Source organism: Didymosphaeria variabile (genome assembly GCF_027946475.1).
Source record: "Didymosphaeria variabile strain IMI 356815 chromosome Unknown scaffold_6, whole genome shotgun sequence".
NCBI classification, from domain to species: domain Eukaryota; kingdom Fungi; phylum Ascomycota; class Dothideomycetes; order Pleosporales; family Didymosphaeriaceae; genus Didymosphaeria; species Didymosphaeria variabile.
In genome coordinates, this window is record NW_026611625.1 from 1,730,109 (window position 1) to 1,748,911 (window position 18,803).

The 18,803-nt window shown below is 53.7% G+C and overlaps 4 protein-coding genes across 4 annotated transcripts; 3 read left to right on the forward strand and 1 right to left on the reverse strand.

Annotated features, from left to right (window-relative positions):
- Positions 1–1,169: 1,169 nt before the first annotated feature.
- On the forward strand, positions 1,170–7,515 carry FAS1_2 (beta subunit of fatty acid synthetase; the record flags this gene model as incomplete). Its single annotated transcript, XM_056217233.1, has 2 exons — positions 1,170–6,390; positions 6,440–7,515. 2 exons carry the CDS (start codon positions 1,170–1,172, stop codon positions 7,513–7,515), a joined length of 6,297 nt encoding a protein of 2,098 aa, XP_056068789.1.
- Positions 7,516–9,169: 1,654 nt separating this feature from the next.
- N0V89_008479 (uncharacterized protein) lies at positions 9,170–11,539 on the reverse strand (the record flags this gene model as incomplete). The annotated part of the gene is made up of 1 exon (XM_056217234.1): positions 9,170–11,539. One exon carries the CDS (start codon positions 11,537–11,539, stop codon positions 9,170–9,172), a length of 2,370 nt encoding a protein of 789 aa, XP_056068790.1.
- Positions 11,540–13,083: 1,544 nt separating this feature from the next.
- On the forward strand, positions 13,084–15,424 carry AFG2 (AAA+-type ATPase; the record flags this gene model as incomplete). The annotated part of the gene is made up of 3 exons (XM_056217235.1): positions 13,084–13,489; positions 13,540–14,621; positions 14,678–15,424. The coding sequence occupies 3 exons, from the start codon at positions 13,084–13,086 to the stop codon at positions 15,422–15,424; spliced, it is 2,235 nt and encodes a 744-aa protein (XP_056068791.1).
- Positions 15,425–16,215: 791 nt separating this feature from the next.
- Positions 16,216–18,191, forward strand: N0V89_008481 (uncharacterized protein; the record flags this gene model as incomplete). The annotated part of the gene is made up of 2 exons (XM_056217236.1): positions 16,216–17,319; positions 17,370–18,191. The coding sequence occupies 2 exons, from the start codon at positions 16,216–16,218 to the stop codon at positions 18,189–18,191; spliced, it is 1,926 nt and encodes a 641-aa protein (XP_056068792.1).
- Positions 18,192–18,803: the final 612 nt, after the last annotated feature.

Consider the following 18,803-nt stretch of genomic DNA (forward strand, 5'->3'; position numbering starts at 1 on the left):
GAAAAGAGCGTCGGGTATCTCAAGGGTCCAAGGAGGGAAGGGGCAGACGGCGGGGGGTGCGGCCGTGCTGGTATTATTGCGGTGCGGGTGCGGTGAGGGTGGAGCTCTGCGCGGGAGGGGGGAGGCTTTGGAGCTCCAGCGGGCGACCCACGGTTGGGCCTGTAATACGAGAAGGGATGGACAGTTGCGGGAGGTTCAGGAAGAGGAGCGACCCGGCATTGGCTGTTTATCTCTCGGGGGACAGCAGAGAGATAGCACGCTGCGTGTTGAGGAATTCAAGCGTCTCTCAAAAATCACGACCCCTGCCCTTTGAGCGCGCGGGCCGTGCGTGGTTGGGCCACTCAACAGGGGCAAATTTCGCCAGAGCCCCGCGGTAGCGTCTCCAGCATCCAGCACACCAGCATCCGGTTCCGGTGGGCAGCTCCAAAAGGCGCCGGCTTGCGAGGCCATGCCGACGCTTGCAGGTGCGGCAGCTCAACAGTAAGCCGCCGTGCAGTAATCGCGCAGCAGGCAGCACGTTGGAGCCGCCGGCCGTCCCCATGCATGGCTGCACATTCTCTAGACGCAGCCAACACCCCGGTCGCCTAGCGCAAGCCGACCCTGAGCGACCTCTCGAAAAAAGTCGACGAGCAACCACGCCGTCGTATTTACCCACCCCGTCCTTCTCCCGAGCTTGATCCTCCTCCCCCTCCCTCACCTGCCCTCACCGCTCTCTCTCCCTGATTACTTATACCCCGGTGCGTCTGCAGCGCCCGCAGTCTCTTCTGCGCTCCGCCGTACCGTGCCGCCATCGTACCAAGGGAGCTGTAGTCGTCAGATTGCAGTACGCACGAATTCCCCCTCATTGCTGGAGATTAGCTTCTGCCGGCTTCCAATTGCTTCTCTGTATACCTAGTACGTCTCTGGACCAGGTCGCCGTTGCCCTTCCGACGCTCTCGCAAGCTCTTCCCAATTCGGCATACACGGTCGTGGTAGTCGAGCTCACGCGACTGCCAGATCTAAACCTTCGCACATCTTTCTGCCTAGCAACCCGGTAAGAGCTTCCCACTCGCGCAACGTGTCCCTCCGAGCTCCGCCATGAGCATTGAAGCTCGAGGCGTGCAGCGTGCAGCGTCCATGTGCCCCACATCCAGCACCTCTCGCGCGCTCTGCCATAAAACGTACTGATCATGACAGGCTTCACTCGCCCCGGTTCACCGGTGAAACCTACCACCACAATGTTCGGATCTGGCCCGCAGACCGGCATTTCGACGCCTCGCACCCAGGCGTCGTTGCGCCCGCTCGTCCTATCCCACGGCTCGCTCGAATACACGCTCCTCATCCCCGTCGCTCTGCACTACAACGCTCAGCAATTGCGGGATGTATTCACGGCAACCCTGCCCGAGCCCACAGACGAACTCGCACAAGACGATGAGCCCTCATCGGTACCAGAATTGGTGGCTCGGTATCTGGGTTTCATCGCGAAGGAGGTCGAGGAAGGCGAGGACCCCGACACTTTCGAAGAGGTCCTGAAGCTGGTCCTCCAGGAGTTCGAACGCGCCTTCCTCCGCGGCAACGAGGTGCATGCGCTTGCTGCGACCTTGCCAGGCATTACCGACAAGAAGCTGGTCACGGTGCAATCATACTATGCTGCTCGTGCAGCGGCCGATAGGCCAATCAAGTACCACGAGTCTGCGCTTCTTCGCGAAGCCTCTGACGAGAACGCCTTCATCTACGCTGTTCTCGGTGGCCAGGGCAACATCGAGGAGTACTTTGATGAGCTTCGCGAAATCTATACTGCATACCCCTCATTCGTTGAAGACTTCATTGCGGCCGAAGCGCAACACCTTCTTACCTTGTCCCGCGACCCGCGCGCCGAGAAGCTGTACTCCAAAGGCTTGGATGTGATGCGATGGCTCAACAACCGGGACTCGCAGCCCGATACGGACTACTTGGTTTCGGCGCCAGTCAGTCTGCCCTTGATTGGGTTAACACAACTCGCCCACTACGTGGTCACGTGCAGAGTTCTTGGAAGCCATCCCGGTCATTTCCGAAGCCGCATGAGCGGTGTTACTGGTCATTCGCAGGGTGTAGTAACCGCTGCAGCCATTGCTGAGTCGAAGAACTGGGAAACGTTCGAGCAGGCCGCCAAGCGGGCCATCGAAATCCTCTTCTGGATCGGTTCTCGCAGTCAACAGGCTTATCCTCGCACATCACTTGCACCTACTGTTCTGCAAGACTCCCTTGACAATGGAGAGGGTACACCAACCCCCATGTTGTCAATCCGTGACCTTTCCCGGAAAGCGGTTCAGGACCATATCGACGCAACGAACCAGCATTTGCCACCTGAGAGGCACATTGCGATCTCTTTGGTCAACAGCGCCCGCAACTTTGTTGTAACGGGCCCTCCGATCTCGCTGTATGGTCTTAACCTGCGCCTACGAAAAGTCAGGGCCCCTACCGGCCTGGATCAGACTCGAATTCCATTTACAGACCGCAAGGTCCGCTTTGTCAACCGCTTCCTTCCTATCACCGCCCCTTTTCACAGCCCCTACCTTGCGGAGGCGGCGAAACAGCTTGAGGAAGATTTGAAAGACATCCATATCTCTCCACGTGATCTTGGCATCGCCATGTACGATACGCACACTGGCGAAGATCTCCGCGAGTCATCAGACGACGACGTCGTTCCGAGGCTCGTGCGCATGATCACGAACGACTCTGTTGAGTGGGAGAAGGCTACAGTATTCCCCAAGGCTACGCACATTCTTGATTTCGGACCTGGAGGCATTTCCGGTCTGGGTGTTTTGACCAACCGCAACAAGGACGGAACTGGCGTCCGAGTTATCTTGGCGGGCGCAATTGATGGGCAAAACCCCGAGGTCGGATACAAGCCTGAGATTTTTGACCGCGATTTCGACCATGCTGTCAAGTACGCAGTCGATTGGGTCAAGGAGCATGGCCCTCGTTTAGTGAAGACATCCACTGGGCAGACCTACGTTGACACCAAGATGAGTCGCATGCTTGGACTTCCTCCGGTTATGGTCGCTGGTATGACGCCTTGCACAGTCCCATGGGATTTTGTTGCCGCCACAATGAACGCTGGTTACGAGATCGAGCTTGCAGGTGGTGGCTACTACAACGAAAAGACAATGACTGCTGCGATCGACAAGGTCGAGAAGGCAATTACTCCCGGACGTGGCATCACAATTAACTTGATCTATGTCAATCCCCGTGCCATGGCGTGGCAGATCCCTCTTCTAGGTAAGCTGCGCGCTGACGGTGTTCCGATTGAGGGTTTGACCATCGGTGCCGGTGTGCCGTCGATCGAAGTCGCCAACGAGTACATTGAAACCTTGGGAATCAAACACATCGCTTTCAAACCCGGTTCTACAGAGGCTATCCAGCAGACGATCAACATTGCCAAGGCGAACCCTGGGTTCCCTGTCTTGATGCAGTGGACTGGTGGGCGTGGCGGAGGTCACCATTCTTTTGAGGACTTCCACCAGCCTATCCTCCAGATGTACGGCCGCATTCGCAAGTGCGATAACCTTATCTTGGTTGCTGGATCTGGTTTCGGTGGTGCCGAAGACACCTATCCTTACCTCACTGGTACCTGGTCCACTGCGTTCGGCTACCCTCCGATGCCATTTGATGGATGTCTGTTTGGCAGTCGCGTGATGACTGCGAAGGAGGCGCATACGTCCAAGGCAGCCAAGCAGGCCATTGTCGACGCTCCTGGACTCGACGATGGCGACTGGGAGAAGACGTACAAGGGACCTGCTGGCGGAGTCATCACTGTTCGGTCCGAAATGGGTGAGCCAATTCACAAGCTGGCCACCCGCGGTGTACTATTCTGGCACGAGATGGACCAAAAGATCTTCAGCCTGGACAAGGCCAAGCGCATTCCGGAACTGAAAAAGATGCGTGAGCACATCATCACCAAACTGAACAACGACTTCCAGAAGGTATGGTTCGGTCAGAACAAGAACGGCGAATCTGTCGACCTTGAGGACATGACATACGCCGAGGTAGTGCAGCGTATGGTCGACCTTATGTACGTCAAGCATCAAGACCGCTGGATTGACCAGAGCTTGAAGAGATTAACGGGCGACTTCATCCGTCGTGTCGAGGAACGCTTCAGCAAATCCAACAGTGAATCGCTCATCCAGACCTACGAAGAGCTTAATACGCCATACCAGACGATCGAGAAGGTCTTCAAGGTTTACCCCGAAGCTTCTGAGCAGCTCATCAATGCCCAAGATGTACAACACTTCCTCTTGCTCTGCCAGCGTCGCGGACAGAAGCCTGTGCCTTTCGTGCCCGTTCTTGATGACACCTTTGAGTTCTTCTTCAAGAAGGATTCGTTATGGCAGTCCGAGGATTTGGATGCCGTAGTTGACCAGGACGTCGGCAGGACTTGTATCCTGCAGGGTCCAATGGCTGCAAAATACTCCACTAAAGTCGATGAACCCGTAAAGGATATACTAGATGGAGTCCACAATGGTCATATTCAATACCTCCTTCGCGACGTCTACGGCGGAGATCAATCAAAGGTTCCTGTCATTGAATATTTTGGCAGTAAGCCGGTCGAAAGTATCGAAGGTGTCGAGGTTGACGGACTGACGGTTTCCCAACTCGAAAACAAAATCGTATACCGACTTTCAACTGCGCCGAACTCTATCCTCCCGGAGGTCAAACCTTGGCTGCATCTTCTTGCTGGTGCTGCTTATTCGTGGAGGCATGCGTTCTTCGCTGCCGACATTTTCGTTCAGGGTCAGCGATTTCAGACCAATCCAGTTAGCAGGATCTTTGCTCCCACGCCTGGCATGATCGTTGAAATTGCCAACCCGAAGGAGCCCGCCAAGACCGTTATCACTGTTAAGGAGCCCTCCACCGGTGGTAAACATGTCAAGACGGTCGAAGTAAGCTTGGTCAAGGATGAAATTGTCTTGAACATGTTTGAGGAGCGCACTGCCCTCAAGCAGCCAGCCGCGCTGCCACTAAAGTTCCACTACCGTCCAGAGTACGGGTATGCTCCTATACACGAGGTCATGGATGCACGCAACGACCGAATCAAGGAGTTTTACTACAAGATTTGGTTCGGTGACGAAGCTTGCCCCTTCGAGACATCCGTGACCTCCAAGTTCGACGGTGGCCGCGCAACCGTTACAAGCGAGGCCATCAATGACTTCGTGCATGCTGTAGGCAACACTGGCGAGGCTTTCGTTGAGCGTCCCAACAAGGAGATCTTCGCTCCTATGGACTTCGCCATCGTGGTGGGCTGGAAGGCTATTACAAAGCCAATCTTCCCGCGGGCTATCGATGGCGACCTCCTCAAGCTTGTCCATCTGTCCAATGGCTTCCGCATGCTTCCTGGCGCAGAGCCACTGAAGAAGGGCGATGTCCTCGATACTACTGCTCAGATCAATGCGGTGCTCAACCAAGATTCTGGCAAGATGGTCGAGGTTTGCGGCACCATCACTCGTGATGGCAAGCCTGTCATGGAAGTCACTTCTCAATTCCTCTACCGCGGCGCGTATGATGACTTCGAGAACACCTTCCAGAGGAAGACTGAGGTTCCTATGCAGCTCCATTTGGCTACCAGCAAGGATGTTGCTATCTTGCGCTCCAAGGAATGGTTCAACATGGATGAGCCGGACGTCGAACTGCTGAACAAGACCTTGACATTCAAATTGGAAAGCTTCATTCGGTACAAGAACAAGACCGCATTCTCAGAAGTTCAAACTGTTGGCGAGGTCTTGCTTGAGCTTCCCACCAAGGAGATCATCCAGATCGCTTCCGTCGATTACTCTTCTGGCACATCCTACGGCAACCCTGTGCTTGATTACTTGGAGCGCAATGGATCTGCTATCGACCAGCCCGTCAACTTTGAGAACGCGATCCCGCTGAACGGCAAGACTCCTCTAACACTAAAGGCTCCCGCTTCTAATGAGACTTACGCACGTGTTTCCGGCGACTACAACCCCATCCACGTGTCTCGCGTCTTCTCGAGCTATGCCAACCTCCCTGGCACAATCACCCACGGCATGTACTCCAGTGCCGCTGTTCGTAGCTTGGTCGAGACTTGGGCCGCTGAGAACCATATTGGTCGTGTTAGGAGCTATCATGTGAGCCTCGTAGGCATGGTGTTGCCCGATGACATCTTGGACGTCAAACTTCAACACACTGGCATGGTATCTGGACGCAAGATCATCAAGATCGAAGTGAGCAACAAGGAGACGGAAGACAAGGTCCTTTTGGGCGAGGCTGAGGTCGAGCAACCCACAACTTCATACGTCTTCACTGGTCAAGGTTCGCAAGAGCAAGGCATGGGTATGGAGCTTTATGCCAGCAGCCCTGTGGCTAAGGAGGTCTGGGACCGTGCCGACAAACATTTCATGGACAACTATGGTGAGTCTCTGCTTCGCTGTATCATCATGGCTCTACTAACTCCCTGCAGGCTTCGCCATCACCAATATTGTCAAGAACAACCCGAAGGAGCTGACTATCCACTTTGGTGGTCCCGTCGGTAAAGCCATTCGTCAAAACTACATGTCCATGACATTCGAGACTGTCGGCTCCGATGGCAGTGTCAAGTCGGAGAAGATCTTCAAAGAGATTGACGAAAACACGACTTCGTACACTTACCGATCCCCAACTGGCCTTCTGTCCGCCACTCAATTTACCCAGCCCGCCCTTACCCTCATGGAGAAGGCGTCGTTCGAGGACATGCGTTCCAAGGGCCTGGTGCAGCGTGACAGTACCTTCGCTGGACATTCGCTTGGAGAATACTCGGCTCTTGCAGCCCTCGCTGAGGTCATGCCTATCGAGAGCTTGGTCTCGGTTGTGTTCTACCGCGGTCTAACGATGCAGGTCGCTGTCGAGCGTGACGAGACGGGACGATCCAACTACTCCATGTGCGCTGTCAACCCGAGCAGGATCTCGAAGACGTTCAACGAACAGGCACTGCAGTACGTGGTTGAAAACATCTCAGAGCAGACCGGATGGCTTTTGGAAATTGTCAACTACAACATCGCGAACATGCAGTACGTCTGCGCTGGTGACCTTCGGGCTTTGGACTGTCTTACCAACGTCACCAACTACCTCAAGGCCCAAAAGATTGACATTCAGGCGCTCATGCAAAGCATGTCCATCGAGGATGTCAAGGCGCACCTTGTGGAGATCATCCAGGAGTGTGCCAAACAGACAGAAGCCAAGCCCAAGCCGCTCGACCTCCAGCGCGGTTTTGCTACAATCCCGTTGAAGGGTATCGATGTGCCCTTCCACAGCACCTTCCTGCGATCTGGTGTCAAGCCCTTCCGGAACTTCCTGCTCAAGAAGATCCACAAAACATCGATCGACCCCTCGAAGCTGGTCGGCAAGTACATTCCTAATGTCACCGCGAAGCCGTTCGCACTCACGAAGGAGTACTTCGAGGATGTGTACAAGCTGACTAACTCGCCCAAGATTGGTAACATTCTTGCCAACTGGGAAAAGTATGAGGAGAAGGAAGAACCCAAGTCTGCGGCTGCTTAGACAGCTTGTTTGAGTTGTTTCATGTTTGTATCGCGGCCGGCGTTCCGACTAGGGAGAAATAGCGATATCCACCTTCGTAGATGCTTGGTAGACAGCGTTGTGTATAAAAACTTCACGTAGTATAGCTTTAGTAATGAATCAGGTTCTGAACCACTTCTTTGGATTTGTTTGCATCGATAATTTGTCCATGAAGAGTGATACCCACTACGTATACTTGGCAGACGGTGGCTCATTCCCCATAGTCGAAGCTTCTGTACGCAATCGTGATAGTACGTCAACAACGCAGCAGCTACGAACTCCCTTCGACAATAGGGCACCTGCGCCCTCGACGTACGTAAGTGCTCCGCCTGTCCCGTATCCTCCGTCACTCTTCTGATCAACTTTGTCCACTACCAGTCCTCCAATAACACGCATAGATGCTGCTCAGCGCCTACCTTTATATTATGTCGCAGGTATCACCGTGCCAATTAGAACGAAGAACATCCTGAACCTCTATTTGTTCTGTCACGGCCATCTCGTCAGTCGTCACAGCAATGCTAGCCTCGAAGCAGCCAGCGCCCGGCTCTGGGCATGAAAAGAAACGTAAAGTCGGAATCTCTAACCCTGAGAGCAAGAAAACGAAAACAGAAAGAGCAAGGAATAAAGATGTGCTACCCGTATTGAGACACGAGCCTTTGCCCGACGTCCGCCGCCTGGTCCGTCTTTTGTAAGTTAGCAAATGGGGAACATCTACTTTCATCAGGAACTGGACTTGTAGTCCAACTACCAGATACAGAATGTTTATGAAAGGGAAGGGTGGGAAAGGAGATCCGCGCCTTCTGCAGCCACGCATACAGGCTGGGTCGAGCGAGAAGCGAGACTGGCGCGCAAACTAGTACTACTAGTTATCACAGAACATTTGTTCTGTGAGAAGACGGAACAAGCGGGACTTCAACCTATCTAGATCGTGTGTCGCTGGCGGAAATGATGTGGATGGAGTCGAAGAACTGAGTTGAAAAGCAATGGGTTGAAATTGAAGGACAGGGAAGTGAAGTGCAATCGAAAGGGGAGTACGGCGTGTACGAGATAAGAGTACTGTTGCAAATGTTGGCTAAGTTGGTCAGCTAAAAACATGCGGGGGCGGTGGGGTTACACGAAGATTGGATGCTGAGCTAGGTTACTATTATCGATGGGTCTGGGGCTGTTGCGTCAACGTGATTGTAGGCGATATAGTATTAGGCTCGATCTTTGAACACGAATCATAGCCCGAGTTGCCCTCAGATCAAGATTATATACGGGCCTCATCGTGACACCAGAGAATAACAGATCGAGCGTTGCCGACTCCAACCCCTCAAGAACTGAGCATGATCTCGCAATTACAGTCAATTTCACGTTTGTCCCTGCAGATCTATCTGTAAAATGTATCAAGTCCATACAAGTTTCACTAACAGGAATATAATTCATTGGCACATAAGCTTCCAAGTCATGGTAGGACGCTGTTGGTCTGTACGCCACCAGACAAGCGAACCTGAAACCAAATGTCATGTTTGAAACGACGAACAGAATGAGTTCGATAATGATAGATCGTACAATTGCACACACAAACGAAAAAGATATCTACGACCTCCACCCTCCTACGCATTTATACACTACACACATATGTATACACTTGAACTTACCACAAATACTCCGCATTACACATCCGCACCTCCTCCACATCCCTCCACGTCCTGTGCAACACACTATCCTGCATCGGCAACACCTTCCTATGCCACAACCTCGCGAACCGCCTCGCCCCCGCTTCCTCGCTAAACTCGACAATCCACCGGTTATACACCCTATTCATGATGATCTGATTGATGATCTTGGCGTCCTGACCTTCTGCGTCGTCGCTCTCGCTGCCCTCCTTTGTAGAAAGGAACGACGCATACGGATCGTAGTCCTTCATTTCGATGAGCTTGCGCTTCGCCTTGGAAGAAGCACGCGGGTTGTTAGCAGAGACGGGCAAGAAACGCGTCTTGAGGTCCACGATGTCGCGGAGGCGGTGGATGGACAGGTGCTCGTGGAGGAAAGGCCAGACAAAGCCGCGGGAGCTGGCATCCTGCATGAAGATCTGGTAGAGGTCGTAGGGCGAGGGCTCGTAGCCTTCGATGTAGAACAGGACTTTGTGTACCTGTGTGCCGGCGGGGTTTGTCGACCGGACGATGGGCGCATATCCGCCTTCCTCGATGAGGCGGGCGAGCGCGGGGTTGTATGGCTGCATGACCATGTTGAGTTGGAGGTTTTGGCTTGTAGGGGTGAGAAGGTATGACGAGAGTGCAGCATTAATGTCTTCGCCATTCTCGAGAAGGCCTGGGGGAGGGGGAATTGCGGACAGGGAACTATCGGGTCCGTGAAGCTTGCTCAGCTTGTGCAGGCGAACGGCATTGCTTTGGTACCTAAGGGCAGCCTCGGGATTCTTAAAGATCAAATAATAGAAAGGCAATCGTTCTAAGCTTAGTGGATCTCGTCCCGGGATGACTTGACGAAAATCATCGTCGCGGGCCCAACCTTCAATGTGTCGTCCTTTGGGCACAAGATTTCGAAAATCGGCTTCCGTCAGCTCAGTGCTGCAGTGTAAAAGCTGCAATGTCGTCATGTTCTCCGCTGATCTCTGAAATGCTTGAATATATTTCTCGCGATTGCTTAGTTTTTCCTTTGGTGCATAGCGCCGAACTATAGGTGCTGATCTAGGAAGATTGAGCTTCGGGTACGGATTACGTTCGCTGTAATGAGGCTGAATGTAGTTGCTTGCTTCCGGGAAAAGTTCATCTAGAAGAGACTGTTCGCTCCTCTCACCAGCTTCCAACGGGGCTTGTGTCGGAGGCAATGAAGAAGAGGTCTGAACTATCGGTGTATCCGCAGGCGGAGTAGGACGACTGTTCATGTTGGAATGGCCTAAATATTTCATTAACCCTGCATGTGTGTGGATCTGGCGAACCAATCTTTGTCCATCGGTGCTCGTTTCCGCTGCCTTATCGAGATATGATAATGCTTCGGATGGGGCCGAAGAGACAGCTTCTTGTGCGGCTCCGTTGTTACCAAGTACCGCTTTTGTTCTTTCATTCTGAAGTTTCGCCTGGGACTTTGTTTCATATCGCCTCACTGGTGCAGATTTCAGACTTTGGTCGGTTGATGCTAACGATGCTATAATCGCAGAAGGCTGCACTGGAACATCCGCAGAATCTTCTGACAATGCTAAAGAGGCTTCGGTGTCATTGGGTTGCTGCAGCGCAATAGCCTCAGGAGGCTCCACTGGCTTTGCAATTTCCGCCTTCGGGGAATCTGGAGCTTGCGTCGTACTGCAATTGGTAGCTGGTGTCGTGTTCGAGCTGGTTGCTTGCGCCGCCTCTTTGTCCGAGATTGCTGGAGCCCCAATTTTTTCATTAAGAAGTCTGACCTGTTCAATGAGATACTGGAGCTGAAGTCTCAAGTCCGCCTTATCCGCATCGGGTTCCGTGAATGATACAGTAGGTCTTTCTTCCTTAAATGCGGGCTCCTTTGTTACAGCCGTTGAGCTTGGAGACGGAGCGATTTCAGAGGTTGGACTATCGGTCTGGAAGGAGTCGAGGCTAACGCGGAGAGAATCTTCGAACGTTGGAACGGTCTGCCCATTCAGAATATCATCTCTTTGAGCCTTGACCTCCGAGGTCTTAATTTTGTCTGCTCCATGTTTGCGAACCTTAAGATGTGGATTCAGACCATCGTAGTAGTACGTGAAGTTTATCTCTGGGTCACTCCCCTTTCTTTTCCATTCTGAGCCAGATTTTGACCTCTTGTGTGATCCATGCGATCTCGACGAAGATCCAACAACTTCAGTACCTTGAGCACGGGGTCCCAGTGTCGGCGCTGCACGTGACTCCTCTGTTGAGTGAGGCTGGCGCCGTGTCACCTTCTTTGGGCCCAGGGTAGGTCCGGTAGAAGCGCTTGGCTTCATGTGTTGCTCCGCTTGTTGAGTAGCTGGTTGTTGGACAGCCTTAAAGGCTTGGGGAGCATAGCCAAACATCGAGAGCAAGCGTCGCTCTCTTGCTGCATGTGCTTGGCTATATATTGGACGCAGATACTCGTAGATGCTATGGACTAGCCTTGGAGCGGCAGGATTAGAGACGGCCTCGAGTTCTTTGGAAACGCTGAGTAAAGCCCCAATCGATCGGCGATACCGGTCTTCAGCGGCCGGAAGTAACTTTGCCACACGTTTGTTGAGCGACATCCGACTATCTCGTGCTCTAATGTGCGTCAAGCATCTGGGAAAAGATTGGACATGCTGGCGAGCTTGGGCGATGGAGTCGAAAGTCTGGCAGCACTTCCAGCATGCAAACAGGTCAAGCACAGCAGGGTCGTTCTTCCGGCACGCGTCATTGGATAACCAGTGCTGGCTGAGCGATTCCTTCGTAGGCAACGGCGTCTGGCAAGCTTCACAGACCCGTTTTCCGTCTCTAAGATGGACCATGAACTCTCCAGATTCCCAATCCTCTGAACCTAGCTCTGTCCTGAACTGCTTATTTCGTAGCAGCCTTTCTTGTCTCTCTGTGACTTCCTCGCGACTTCGAAATGCTGCTGGCCAAGACTCTATATGATTTTGCTCACATATGTGCATGCGTAGCTTCGCTGGGGTTGTAAAAGTCTCGTGGCAGACAAGACAGGTGGTCCCACACGGAGGCTCATGCGGCGAGGTCGACGGCGGTACGTAATGTTCGGACGGTACATGGATGGGCGGCCGGTCCTCGGGAGGCACATCATTTGGTATAGGCGACTTCGAGGGTGGAGGCGAGGACTTCACGAAGAACGTAGAGATGCGCGAGGTGAGACCTCCCAACCACCGAGCAGCCGACGCATCTTGTGAAGAAGCAAGTGATTTCTTTACACCTGTATTCGCTGCTTTGGATTAGATGGGTTCTCTCACTGAGATCGCGGTGCAAGGGGCGTGGACGCACCTTCGGTTGCGGGCTGCTCAAGCTCTCCTCCGCCCGGCGCGCCGTCATCGCGTTGAATCGTTTTCTCGTCGCGGGGGCTGTTCGACACCCAACGTGCGCGGGCAGAGGTCCTCGGGGGGTGCCATGGCCGCAGAGGTCGTGGTAAGCGCGGCGGCGGCATCAATTGGGGTGCCTGGTCACATTGCTCGCTGTGCCATATCGGCCAATGCGCGTAGAAAACTTTTGGAAGCTTCACCCGGCTTAGTCATCGACCATCGCCAAAAATTCCCGGCCGAACATCAACATGAAATATCAACACCACCATTGATCTTCCCCCAGGATTCACACAAGGAATGAACGCGGTGGTAGCTACAATAGTCACGCGGTGATAAGCAGAGATCGGGCTGCAGCCGAGTCTCGCTTTAAAATTCCTGGACGCAAACCAGGCTTTTAATTTCGAGCTAGGTAGTCCCCAAGTCACTAAACATCCTTGACGAAATAGGTCCTCCGGGCAGAAGTGCACTTTGGGAAAAGCGTTGTCCGCGCGAGAAGACTCAAGTGTACACAGAGCTGCCCACCTCAGACTCATGTTACCTGTCTCATTCCGTCATCTCCACGTTACCGCAAAGAACCAGCCATGACAGCTGCGAGTTCATTCACGCTGCGCCCACTGGAACGCACCTCCGGGAGCAGCAGTTTAGACCAGGCCACCTTCCGTGTCCATCTCTCAGCAAAGGAACTCAAAAATCTAGGTCTTGCTGCTGGAGATCGCATCCGCCTGAGCACTGCCAAAGGATTCCATGGCTTCGCTTTAGCTTGGCTGGCTCAACAGACCAACCCTGGAAACAAGCCCATCGCCAAAGTGTCCGATCTGTTGCGCGAGAAGTATGATCTGGCTCTGACGGATGCCATCTTCATCGAGAAAGTCCAGGAACCTCCAAATTTTGCGACGTCGGTCGAGGTTAAGTTTTCACAATCTTCGGACGCATTGAAGAAGTATGCTACGAGCGATGAGCTCAATTTCTGGACCAAAGCTGCGTTAGGTAGGCATACTCCTTGTCATCTATCTCGTACCTGCACTGACGCTTTCAAGCGGAACTGGATATTGCAATGCCTGGATGCACATTCGACGTAGAGAAGAAGCCTAAATCAGTATTCCCGGGTTCCAAACTACGCATGACAGTCACGAGCGTGGACACCAACTCAGACGAACAGCAGCCCCTGGTTTTCCATCCTCAAGATTCTGAATTGATCTTTTCAAACGAGCCAACGCTCAACACTATTCCCACAGTTGCTTCCAGTACAATCCTACGTCTTGATGGCGCGGGCATCGGCGGATTTTCTGATCACATCAACAACATCAATTGGGAACTCGCGTCCCTCTCTTTCCCGAGGTCAGATGATGATCTGCGAGGCCCCACATCGTTTCTTTTGCATGGACCTGAAGGCTGCGGGAAAACCCTCTTACTCGAGCGGTTATCGGAGGCACCCTGGCGTAAGGTTTACAGACTAGACGATGAGTGGCTTGCTGCAAATCGAAAGGAGCAAGCAGCAGCTCTCTCCGAAGACGTCTTTGATGCTGCCCTGAAACATCAACCCTCTTTGATCCTAATCGATGACCTAGACAACTTCGTAAAGACGGCGGAAAGTCTGGTAAATCGACTCCAAAAAGAGCTTAAAAGGCTAGAAAACACTAAAGTCGTAGTGGCCGCTGCCGCTCGCAGGATATACGACATCGATGCCCGCCTAAAATCCTCAGAAGGTTTCCAGATTGAGCTCGAAGTTTTCCCTCCGAACGTCAATCAGAGGGAAGATATCCTGCGGCAGATTCTCGGCCCGAAACTTGAGCGCTCTACTATTGACCTAGCACATCTGGCTGAACAATGCCACGGGTTCGTAGGCCGCGATATCAAAGACCTTGTTCGGTACGCAAGAAGACGTGTCGACCGTCGAATATTTGATTCTCTGGGCGATGACGCAAAGGGTACGATAATCGAAGCGCTCGCAAGTACAGATTTTGTGAGACAGGAGGATTTCGACGCCGTCATTGGCCAGATCAAACCGTCGGTACTTAAGGACAGCATTATTGAGGTACCCAAGGTCAACTGGCATGACATCGCTGGAGTCGACCATGTTCGATCTCTTCTTGAATCCATCGTTGTGCGCCCATACAAGGTAGGTCCTCCTAACGTCCGCATCCTTTTAGGGTAGTCTGATTGATCTTGCAACAGTTTCCACAACTCGACAGCAAATTCGGCGCCCCACAGTCACGCAAAGGCGTGCTACTATACGGACCGCCTGGTTGCGCGAAGACGCTGATCGCCCAAGCCGTCGCCACAGAATCCAACCAAAACTTCCTGGCTGTCAAAGGCTCCGAGCTCATCAAGATGTACGTCGGAGAGTCGGAGCGAGCGATCCGAGACGTCTTCCGTCGAGCGCGCGCCGCAAAGCCTTGCATCATCTTCTTCGACGAAATCGACTCGATTGGCAAATCGCGCGACAAGAGCCAAGATAGTGGCCTCAATGTGGTGACTACGCTGTTGAACGAGATGGACGGGATCGAAGCACTCAAGGACGTGTTCATCATTGGGGCTACGAACAGGCCCGACATGCTCGACTCGGCTCTCATCCGTGTGGGGAGGTTTGACGTGCACATCCACATCGGGCTTCCCACGAAGGAAGCACGAAGACAGATCCTCGAAATTCATACTAGGAAGTGGCCGCTTGCTGAAGACGTCGATCTGGACATATTGGCTTCGAAAATCGAAGGTAGCACTGGTGCGGATATCAAGGGCTTGTGCGCAGAGGTCGTGGAGCTCGCGAAGACGGATCTTCTGCAGCGGGATCCCGACGGTCCTGCTGAGGTGCGCATGAGTCACTTCGAAAGGGCACTGGCTGAGCATACACCGCGGACGCTTGCGGAGGAAGCCGCTAGGTATGAGGGGTGGCGGCCGGGGAAGTCGTTGGCCGGGAAGTAAGCTCGACAGGTGTTGCGGCTGTAGTCTACGTGCAGACGAAAACAAGCGGGAGAGGTTTCGATTCAGCCGCATGAAGCTCTAGGCGGCTCCGATGATGTGTGGGTAGAGGTTCGATCTGTGGGGATTTTAGCCGCATGGTGCACGGCGCAGCATGTTGCAGCAATCTTCCGATGCGGTGGGTTGACCTCTAGTGGCAGCGTACGGCTACTCCCACCGCGCGCTCCCGTACGTAATCTTGGTGACTGATTGTTCATTTCGGAAGAGCCGTCTGTCGTTGAAGTAGACGCCTGCGAAATTGCGCACGGGAGCATGAAACTCGGGCCCGTGCGGCACCGTCGCTGCAAGAACAACCGCCTTGTCTGTTACATGTCAACATGCCCACCCATGTCGGAGGCAAGGGCGGCCCATCCATGGCACAGCCAATCCGTCCTGCGCGGCGACGCCTGCTCATCTTACTCCCCCATCCCGCACACCCTCACCTGTGCAATCTGTTCCTGACGCCCAGCAGCCGCGACGCACGCGGCTTAGCACAACCTCTAGGCATGGACGGCCTCGCGATAGGCCGCACGCTCGTTTCCCGTCGCCGCTGTCGTGGCTGGCAATTTCCCTCGTGCTTGTGCTCTTCCTCCGTCACCACCCTCTGTTCTGCTTTCTGTTTGCCCACCGTCGTGCTTCTCTGGGAGAGCCGTCCATTCCGTTCACGTCGCCCGTCCCCCGCTCCACTTCTGTCGCTCCTTCACCCTCTGCCGAACTAGGTGCTGACACCGACTAACACCCATTTTGAAACCGCCATGGCCAGGATGCTGGGAAGGTCGAGGTCATTCCGAATGCTCAAAGGCGGGCACAAGGAAACGCACCAACGGGACGCAGACAACACAGCGCCACAGCCCACTCTTGCAACTGTCCAAGGCGACAGATTAAAGGCAGCTGCGCCTGTCACACGAGCAGAGATCAGAGTTGAAACTCCCGAGCCCGACATGTTGCAACGGCCGAGCACTTCTGGCGGACCAGGTGATCGCTCAACGCTGTTCCATAAAAAAGTATTACCTGTCCAACCTGTCGACGACCCTCGCCTTGGTGTCTCGTTCGTATCGCCTACCAAGTCGACTACAACCCTTTGCACTGCGCAGCTTTCGGAAGAGGAGGGCATTATCGGCATCGCGCTTGGGAGTCCCACTATGCCGCCTCAACACTGGCACGCACCTTCAACAGACTTTGTCACGCAGACCCATGGTACCGTCACCCAGATTTCCTCCAACAACCAGTCTCCGGAATACTTTCCTCAAGTCAGCGAAACCCAGGGTGAAGCACCAAAGCCTAAGATCAGCCGATGGAAGTCAATCTTCAAGAAGACAACTCCGCCACCTCGCCAGAACAAAGACACATTCTACCAACTAGCAAAGGCAGCCAACTCTGCACGCGTAGACAGCTATCAGGACAGCGACTCCTTGGACTCACGATCACTTGCGCAAGAGGATGCCGCAAACCCGTCACCAACGCACATCTTCAAATCGGACATCAGACCATCCCGCAATAAGCAAAAGGGACACGCACAACCAGCAACAGACACAAGACCGAGGGCTTTGACGGTCGGTTCGCAAAGTTCGGGCAAAGTGAAGTCACCACTCTCACGCTTTGCGCTCAGTCCGAGACCTCAGATGCCCACCCATAATCCTGCTGCGCTTCCTTCGTTGACTGTCTCCGCCACTTCGCCTCCGCTGCCTGGTAGTAAGCCACTGCTCGATGTAGAGATCCCTACCGTGCATATGGAACGATATAGCGTCATGTTCAGCGGCTTGCTCCAGCCACAGACTACGAATGCTTCGTCATCGCTTTTGCAAAGACGCCAAGGTGCTGCGGACAAGGTCAAACCGTTAAACGGATTGTCTGTAAAGGTATGTAGTATGCCCAAATCGTTGCCCGCGAGTGTTGCTAAACGATTCAGGGCAAGGAAGATCAGCCTCGAGGCGGAATGCATCGGCGAGCAACATCACCCAGCCTACCGTCCAAGTCGCCTTCCGGTCACCTGTCTCTCTTCCCATCCGCAAACACCAGCAGAGCACCATCACCGCACATCATCACAAATCGACCACGGCCTTTACAACGCTCGAAAACCGCACCAGCCACCTCACCATCCCAGCTCAACTTCCCTTTCCAATCTACCAAGAAGGCTCCACAAGAGATGGACTATCCTGATACCCCTTCACTCTCACGTACCTCAAGTGCCGCCTCCGACCGCAGCTTTGAGTATTCAGACTCCGAGGAAATCACTATCGTCGCCACACCCAATGCTCCGCCCAAGCCCTGGCGACCGCATGTCCAAGACGAAGAACCTGTCTGGGAAATCATCCAACGCCAACCCTCCACCGTCACCAAAGCATCCGCACTCCGGTCTCACCCTACAAGCGCCGCATCACCAGCACCGCAAGAACCTACGCCTACCTCGGCAAAGACCCGCAGCCCAGTACTCAGCCGCACAAGATCGCACACCGTCCTCGCCTCGACGAGCCCGCGATCAGGGGTCGAGCGTTCCGGAACAGGCGTGCAAGCGACCATCGGCGTAGCACGATCGGTTTCGGTGTCGAGAACTACAAGATCGCCCGGTGCAGTACTGAGTCCAGCAAGTGAGGGTGTCAAGACTCCGATCAGGAGTCCTGATGGGCTAGCACCGCCGGGGAAGTTCCTGGGCGGTAACAAGCCACTTACACCTACGCTTGTGGAATTGAAGAATCGGAGGAGTCAGAGGGTACAGTTGGTGGATGCGTGAGTTTCTCACGAAGATTTCCTATGTTTGTGCCTGGCGCCATCTACTTTCTGTGGTTTATTCATAGCATGGCGCACCGGCGTTTGCATCAGCACTCCTGCTGTTCTTTACCATCCCCTTTTCTTCGGCGAACTCAAGGAGTCTCTCCTGGTGTTGCATGTTTTTAGGGATGAGCCGCGGTCGTGACGAATGTTCGACACATGGCCGGTCGCGCGATTGGGATCCTGTTCATGCGCGAGACGCACGTGCCTAGCGCACATCCATGGACTCCGAGCTATTTCTTTTCTTACGAACCCGCAGTGCGGTGACATCTAGGGTGGGACTTTAGATACCAGGGCGAGCCGCGACTGCCATACATGTTTCACATTGTGTGAAATGATTTGCGTGTTTGAGCCGTGAGTGAGCGTTTGTGTGTGGTGTGATGACGTACAGTTCTTATTCGAGGACATCATCTCTCGGGAGATGTAGCGTAACGTACTACAGAAGAATTAAGAAAGATAACTGCCGGTATTTTGGGACGTTTGAATCAAAAAGTGACATCTGAATGCGGAACATCCTGTCATGGTGATTGATGATGACCGTCACCTACGCCAAGTGTGCAGGTTTACGCGACCA